Source organism: Miscanthus floridulus, unplaced genomic scaffold, assembly GCF_019320115.1.
Source record: "Miscanthus floridulus cultivar M001 unplaced genomic scaffold, ASM1932011v1 fs_786_2_3, whole genome shotgun sequence".
NCBI classification, from domain to species: Eukaryota; Viridiplantae; Streptophyta; class Magnoliopsida; order Poales; family Poaceae; genus Miscanthus; species Miscanthus floridulus.
The window spans coordinates 1-8,209 of record NW_027097271.1 but is presented as its reverse complement, the minus strand read 5'-3'; the positions used below and the strand labels follow the sequence as shown (position 1 = coordinate 8,209).

General features: G+C 47.1%; 2 protein-coding genes across 3 annotated transcripts; both read left to right on the top strand.

Moving 5' to 3' along the window:
- The first annotated feature begins 383 nt into the window (after positions 1 to 383).
- On the top strand, positions 384 to 1,523 carry LOC136533107 (dof zinc finger protein MNB1A-like). The gene has a single exon (XM_066525675.1). It carries the CDS (start codon positions 543 to 545, stop codon positions 1,302 to 1,304), a length of 762 nt encoding a protein of 253 aa, XP_066381772.1. The 5' UTR covers positions 384 to 542; the 3' UTR covers positions 1,305 to 1,523.
- A 3,830-nt stretch (positions 1,524 to 5,353) lies between these two features.
- LOC136533108 (protein MICROTUBULE BINDING PROTEIN 2C-like) lies at positions 5,354 to 8,077 on the top strand. 2 transcript variants are annotated; one of them, XM_066525677.1, is made up of 5 exons: positions 5,354 to 5,545; positions 5,639 to 5,687; positions 5,989 to 6,273; positions 7,082 to 7,303; positions 7,472 to 8,077. In XM_066525677.1, exons 1-5 carry the CDS (start codon positions 5,469 to 5,471, stop codon positions 7,529 to 7,531), a joined length of 693 nt encoding a protein of 230 aa, XP_066381774.1. In that variant the 5' UTR covers positions 5,354 to 5,468; the 3' UTR covers positions 7,532 to 8,077. The 2 variants fall into 2 exon arrangements, with proteins under 2 accessions (XP_066381774.1, XP_066381773.1); XM_066525676.1 differs by having other exon boundaries at positions 7,465 to 8,070.
- The last annotated feature ends 132 nt before the right edge of the window (positions 8,078 to 8,209 follow it).

The following is an 8,209-nucleotide window of genomic DNA, read 5'->3' as shown; positions in this document are numbered from 1 at the left end:
AACGGGAAGACCCGGCGGAGGCGCGGTGCCCGTGCCACCAGTGGGGTCGCGGTCGCGGCTGCCCGCCTGCCTGGCCCCACCCTGCGCGCGCCACGGACGCGTACGGCACCGCCCCGCACAGTACAAATTCTGGGCGGTTGCTGCTGCTGCCCTGTCGCTCCCTCGCTCCCCGCCGGTCGCCACTTTGCCGCGGTCAAAGAAGAGTGACGCGTGCGCTCGGGAGCCACCCTCACCAACTCCACAGTCGACACCACCTCACCGCCCTGCGCACCGCCCGACGCGCGCGACCACGAGCCACTGACGCGTCGGCCCGACGGTAAATACAAGCGGAGCCGTGAGATGTTAACCGACCGGACCGGACCTGCTCCACCGACCCGGCACCGTGCCCATAAACTCGATCGAGAGCGACCACCAGCGCTAGCAGCTGAAACACCCCGTCATCTATCCCATACCATACGCCCGCCCGCCCGACCGCCCGCCGCGACGCTCCCTAGGCTCCGAGCTCGGAAGAACTTGCGTTGCTCGCCCACACGGCGCCACTCATGCAGGAGCCCGGGCGCCGGCCCGTGCCGCCGTTCGCGGGCGTCGACCTCCGCCGCCCCAAGGGCTACCCCGCGCCGGCGGCGACGAAGGAGGCGGCGGAGGAGGAGCCGGCTCCGGCGCCCGGCGGCGACCCGTGCCCGCGGTGCGGGTCGCGGGACACCAAGTTCTGCTACTACAACAACTACAACACGTCGCAGCCGCGCCACTTCTGCAAGTCGTGCCGCCGCTACTGGACCAAGGGCGGGTCCCTCCGCAACGTCCCCGTCGGGGGCGGCACCCGCAAGAGCAGCAGCTCCTCGCCCTCGTCCTCGGCGACGTCGGCCTCACCCAAGAACACTAAGCGGTCCAAGAACTCCAAGCGCCGCCGCGTCGCCCCGGCGCCGGACCCCGCCGCACCCGGCACGGACGCCTCCACCGCCACGGCCGACTTCGCGAACACGGCACCGTCGACGGAAGCCGCAGCAGCGACGGTTGCCGCCTCGGAGAAGCCGACCGCGACGGAGCAGCCCGCAGCAGCGGTTGTCGCCACGGAGACGATGCCGCCGGCCGCGCCTCCGGCGGCCGTCGTCAGCGGTTTCACGGACGACACGTCTACGGCGCCCGGGCTCGGGCTAGCAGATGTTGGCAGCGTCGGCGGCGGCAAGGAGCTGCTGCCGGACCCGAGCCACTTCGAGTGGCCGTCGGGCTGCGACCTGGGGTCCTACTGGGGCACCGGCGTGTTCGCCGACACCGACCTCGCGCTGTTCCTCAACCTGCCGTGAGCCCGTGACGCCGCCACCATGGTTAACTAATCAACAGAGTACGCCGTGCGTCAGGCTCTTGAAGCTATAGGTGCTGCCGTTTCCTGAGCCTACTGTAGCGATCTCTCCTCGTCTAGTCTGACAGTCTTTTACACTAGTGTTTTGCTGGTTTTAAATCGCCCCGCTTTGTACTCCAATCTAGTGAAGGCTAACATGGGATAACCGGGCTCTGCATGAATCTGTGCTTGTTTTGGAGTACTCCTTGTTTTGAGCTGATCATGGTGCTTTTTGAGGCCATGAGAATCACAAGAACAGCTGCAAGGAGAACGACGGCGAACTTCGAAGTTGTGTCTTAGCAACAAGTGTTGGAGGCATATATTCTAAAGCCGGCCACGCATGTCACGCCGGTTCTTGCAAACGCTAAACTAGTATTATCGTTTAACCATCACCATCGATCGCCGATCAGGTTCCAGTTCGGTCGCTAGTTATCCACCCGTATATAATACGCAGAAACCTACTTGTTGTAAATAAATTGCTAATCCGTCCCAGAGCCGCAGAGCAACACGACGGCATGGAGTCAGTCGATCGTGTCGTGCATCCGGCCGAGCCGCCGAGATCACGCCACAGGGCACAGGCCGAGAGAATATTAGGCCCTGTTTAGATTCCACCAAAAAAACAAAAAAATTTCAAGATTTTCCGTCACATCAAATCTTGCGGCACATGCATAGAGCATTAAATGTAGATAAAAAGAATAACTAATTGCACAGTTTATCTGTAATTGGCGAGATGAATCTTTTAAGCCTAAATAGTCCATAATTAAACAATTTTTGCCAAATACAAACAAAATGCAAATTTCCGGAACTAAACGCGCCCTTATTCGGTGGAGCCTACTCGTAGGGGCAGAAAGGCTGGCTCAGGCTTCGTTCAGTTCCAAAAAAGTTTTTTCAAAAAGCTACAGTATTCATCACATCGAATCTTACACTATATGTATGGAGTATTAAATGTAGACGAAAAAAACTTAATTACACGGTTTAATTGAAAATCACGAGACAAATATTTTGAGCCTAAATACTATCATAGTCAAATTTTCAAATTTCATCCGACTACACGAGGCCTCACTTACGAGGGCACGCGCAACTCCAATGATGCGGCCGGGCGACTAGGCGATCCGAAAATGTACGTCAAGTGATTGGTAGTTTTGTTTGGCACGCACGTACTCCTACGGCTACGGGGCATGGACGACGTACACTCGTGCAGTATGGGGGCTGGAGGTGGAACCCAACCCAAGCCGGGGATTTGTTCGGTTGGACGTCGGCGTCGCGGGGGCTTTTCGAAATTCCGGGCCGCGGCGGGCGCCGACAACGCCTTGATTCCGACGGCGACGGGCCGTCCTGCGCGCCGTGCCAGGGACGGGTCAGGGTCAGGGTCAGTGTCAGCGTCAGGTCGTCAGTCGCCGCCCTGTACTGCGGCCGCGACGTGTGTCGGGGTGCGATTCGTGCCGCCCGCTTGCACGCTTGGCCTCGGCCCCGCGGTACAAGCAAGCGACCGCTGGGACGCGTCTTCGGGCTCTATTTGGAGACTCCTCTATTTGGGCTGTGTATAGGGCCTGTTTGTTTTAAATAAATCATCTACTTATAAGTTATAAAAAGTAAAATAAATGACTTATTCGGTTAAACACCATCAACTTATAAGTCATCCTTGCTTATAAGTTTTAAGTTAGTTCATCCCTGCTTAAAACTTATAAGCCACTCTTTTCTACATAGGGTCCACACCTTTAATAAGTTTATAAGCCATCTACAACCAAACAGGTATGATTTATAAGTCACTGGTTTTCGGTCACATGACTTAATAAGTCACCTGACTTATGAAAATCAAACAGGCCCTTAGTTCGCGAATTTTGGGTATTTGGCTACTGCAGCACTTTCGTTTTTATTTAGCAATTATTGTTTAATCATGGACTAATTAGGCTCAAAACGTTCGTCTCACAATTTCCAACCAAACTGTGTAGTTTTTTTCGTCTACATTTAATGCTTTATACACGTATCGTAAGATTCGATGTGATGGCTACTGTAACACTTTTGAGAAAACTTTTTGAAAACTAAACAAACACTTACTTGAGATTTGAGGGCTTGAGTAAATGCAGACCGTAAAGTCTTAGGACGTCACGTAATAAAATATAAATTACAGAATTCATCAGTAATCCACAAGATAAATTTATTAAATTTAATTAATCTATTATTAACATGTGTGTTATTTTAGCATCATATTATCAAATCATAAACTAATTAGGTTTAAAAAATTTATCTCGTAAATTAGTCGTAAACCGTGTAATTAATTATTTTTAGTCTATATTTAATATTTTATGTATGTGTCAAATATTTAACAGAATAAGGAGTAAATTTTAGGGAGTTACTAAACAATCCTGAGACGGATGGCGCTGCCGGCCATCAGTAGCCACGCCGCATGTGCGGCAGAGCGTGGCCTAGGAATTCCCCAAGTAAGGCGATATCACAGAGAACAAAAGCTCTCTTGTGGTTGTTTAAGCTGTATTCTCAACCAAAAATGCACAGAAAACTTGTGACGCGTTACATCTGTGGCTTGTCAGTCTGAGGCAGGGAACCAAACGGTCTCGTAAAAAAAGTTATTGTAAATTGTGAGCTATGAAAAAATTATGATAAATTATATGTTATAAAAATATAAACTATTTAGTTAAAATAAGTGTAAAACTTACCTCATCCCTCTATTTACCTTAGAACAACTATGAAAAAGCTCTTTACTTCCGCCCATTTCGAAAAAGTCAAAAGCCAAAAACAAGATTTATGGTGTTTCAAAATTGTACCATGAAAAAGCAGGTTTATGTTACACCTTTTTGGTTGGCTTTTCAGGTTTAGGTTATACTTTTTTGGTTAATTTTTGACTTCTTAAAATAAGAAGCACTTGGCAAAAGACCAACCAAACAGACCCTCGGTACTCTAACTTTTGCTATAGCATACAGAGAAGCCGAACTTGGTAAAAAAAAAAAACATATCTTCAGCCGCTCCCTTTTGAGGTATAGATAGAGTGAAATAAAACCTCCATAGCTACCGTACATTTGGCAGGTGAAGCCAAAGCAGACTGTAGTTGTGTCGAATAGGAGCTAAGTCTCACGTACTAGTTGCTATCTTCGTTTCGTTTTTAAGAGACATACGTTTGCGTGCTCTTAAACCGGCTTGATCTGCTTATTTTTTCATCCGGAACAGTATTTTTCTCTCACAAATTCATCTAGTATTCCTCCAAACCATCCAGATTCCTCCAGAATTCAGACAAGCGATCAGGCCCATACAATTCTAATTCTATTTTTAGTCAAATTGAGTTTGACCGATTTTATAGAAAATAGGATTAATATCTATGAATTTTGGTATACTATAAAAATATATTTTATGGTGAATATAATTACACTTGTTTGATATCATAAGCATTGGTACTTAATTTACAAACTTGATCAAACTCAAAATAATTTGAGTTATACTATGCTAGAACTACAATTCCTTTTAGGATTTGTTTGTTTTGTTTTCGTATGAGCTTTTGGACCTTAATTTTTAGACCTTTCAAAAATTTAATACCTTCCATAAGCCGCCCTAAAGGCTTTTGATTTCTAAAAACAGTTTGATTTCGAAAAGTCGAAAAGCTAGTAGTGTAAAAATGACTAAAAGCTCAAACAATAGGTCTTAGTGCAGAAGGACCGAAGAGTAAGAAATAAACTTGGGCCCCAGAACTCGCAAAGGCTCTGTTCGGCTTACCCCATATTCAATTTGTTCGGCTTGTTTTTCAGTCGGAACAATGTTTTTCTCTCATAACAATTCAGTCAAAACAGTGTTTTTTCAGCCAGTTTCAACGTCAGATCAGCAAATGGGGCCAAAGGGTGTTGGGTGCCGGCCCCACTGAAAACATTCTTCCTTCAATTTCTTATCCATGCAACTTATTCATAATTTTAATTTAAAAGAAAAGGAGCACAAAAAATCGCTGATAGGCGGCCTACTTCTTTTAACCATAGCATGGGCCCACTACACAGGTAGTGCTTCGGACAGCTCCACGGGTCGTGCGGGATAGAATCGGTCCACCACTCCCGTACCCCGAACCACCTGACCTGAGAGGGAGACCGTGCTCCCCTCGACGCCGCCGCCGCCGCTTCCCCCGCCGGAGAAGATGGCCGAGAAGCCGGCGGGGCCCATCTCGAGTACGAGGATCCGAGGCGGCCTCGCGGCCTCAGCTCCCTCCTCCAGGTCTCCTTTCCCTCGATCCGCATTTCCACCGCCGTTTCGTTTTGAATCTTTTTGAACTCGCTTCAGCTGTTCGTTCCGCATTTCCTGATGCAGGAGGCTGTCTTCCATATCGTTCACCGCGGCCCCGAATCAGAGCAAGAAGGTGCGGTTCCGCTCGTCCCTTTCGAAATACCTGCAACTTTCCTCTGCGCTTTTCTAGCTTTTGAGATCAGGTGTTTGTTTTGTTGGGTAGTAAGTGGGGTTCCTGTGATCGATTTTCGAATCTTCTTTTGTTTTGTGCGCTAGTAGTGTCACAAAAGTTGTTGTGATTGGGCACGGAACAATGCATTGATGAAGTAGAGTGGATCCTTTAATAGTGTACAGTGCGGTTACCAGAAATGCAAGCGTGCTACCGTGGTACGACTTGTTATTGCTGATATCTACTCCAACATCTCTATGTGCAGGTTCCTGACCCCCCAAAGGCCGTGAGGCCAACAAGAGCCACGCCTGCCAAGAAGCGGCCACAGGTGGATCAAGCTCAGAAGCGGAAAGAAGAGATTGCTGCTCTGCAGGAGCAGCTTAGTGGCTTGCAAAGAAAGTTGCATGAGAAAGATGAAGCTCTGAGATCCGCGGAGAACTTGATCGGCCGAATCACTGCAACGAATGAAGCAGTTGATGGTTTGAGGAGCCAGCTCTCCGAGAAGGAACTACTGATTGAATCTACTGGTTCGGAGCTGCATGGTGCAAAGGTGAATTAGGATTTGGTCAATACATTTTGCAGTGCACTACATTCATTGAATATACTGTTCTCTTTGGAACTCTTCCACACGAGAAAGCACCACCCTACCTATCACATTATTGTTTTTCAAAGTTGGAGAAAATTGTGGGTGTTGAATGCTTTAGCACCTTGTTTGACAGTTGCAATATTTTTACTTTAGGGGTACTATTATAATTAGTTCGATACGTATAAAACTTAGGAACTGTGATTTTCTTTTTACAGCAGTCACTCTTTATTATACTTTGCAGCCCAATTGAGGGGTAATCTAAATGGTCATCAGTCATCCTGAAAATAGTGCCATTAGATGTACACCATCTTTCATAAACCCGTGATGGTCCCGCACTATTTACTCCATCTTTGTATTATCATTTTGTGATTGATGTTGAACTGCACTGGAGAGAGGAACTTTTGGTGGTATAGTTTGGGGCTCTAACTATACTGTTGCCAGACATTCAGTGTTGTTTCATGGTTCAGCCAATCCATTTTCAAACACGAAAGGGGGCCCACTTTATAATTCTACTCTTCCTGTATTTTTCTTGAATTTTATTGCTAAGCGATCCTGTTATGCATGTTTGAACAACTCTGTCCATTATGATATATTTGATGCTTCTTACTTTTGTACTTATGCATGTTTGTGTCTCGCTATAGATTGCTTGCATCATGTGAAATCACCTCCTGCAACCTTTATTTATGTGACACATAACTAAAGGTGCTCTCTGAAATCACATGTTTAATAGCAAAACTTTACTGACTTGCTGTGCAACTTCCATTTACTGTAGATCATGCTAGCAGAGAAGCAGGCAGCACTAGAGAAGTTAGAGTGGGAGGCAAATGTGTCAAGTACGAAGGTCGAAGAACTCCAAGTTGATGTAGCTTCTATAGATGCTGAAGTTTCTGCTCTCATGAAGTTGTTCAGGAAAATAACAGAGAATGACACAGCCCCTCCACCCAGGGATAAAACTGACGATCTGTCTTTGGAATGCGAACCAGTTCAACTTGATGTAAGTTACTCTCTTTTCCTTGCTGAAGTTCTGTCTCAGTCTTTAGCATAATACTTGACAATATTATTTTTTGGACTAGTTTACTCTAACCAGCGAAAGCATGCATATATTCATGTTTTCTTTTTAAGTTCTCACGTGCTGCCCCTTTTGACATGTGGTAGGACACAGTTTATGACATTGACATTGAGAAGATGGAGCAGGAAATGTCAGCCTACGTCTCGGCTTTAGCTGCCGCCAAGGAGAACCCTACCGATGACATCATGAGAGCAGTAACCGAGGCAAGATTAAGACTTCAAGCCATTGTACTCTGACCAGACTGAAGCGCTGTATAACCAAAGGAAAGGAGCAACAGCCTGTTCGTTTTGGTTGAAACGATCATAGATTATGAGCTAGAAGTACTGCTGGCTGGTTTGGTGTGAGAAAAATACTGTTGTAGCTTATAATCCGCGATCGTATAAAGCCGAAACAAATAGGAAGTCGATACCCTCGCTGGTTGGCTGATCGCTGTGTTTTGCCGGTGGCGTATGCCCCACTCCTAGCTGACTTTGCTCGCTCAGGGCCTTGGCTTAGTTCTTCTCCCACTTTGGATCTGATTGTGGCCGCCAGTGAGCTTGTTGTAACTTCGCTGGTTGTTTTCTAGGCTGATAAACCCGGCTTGTGTTGGTTTGTTGTGAGAGAAAAACACTGTTGGCTGACTGATAAGTCTTGACTGAAACCAATAAATGACCATGCTGTATGAAGTATGAACCGTGTTGTACGTGACTGAACCTCCTTAATAGATGGCATCGTGTACTTCTTTAGCAACAAAGATGGTTCGGTTTGTCTTGACGGTTGAAACTTCGTTGTTCTTGCCGGTGCGGCACCGTGCTGTAATATATAGTTCACCATCTGGCTTTTTCTATCCTC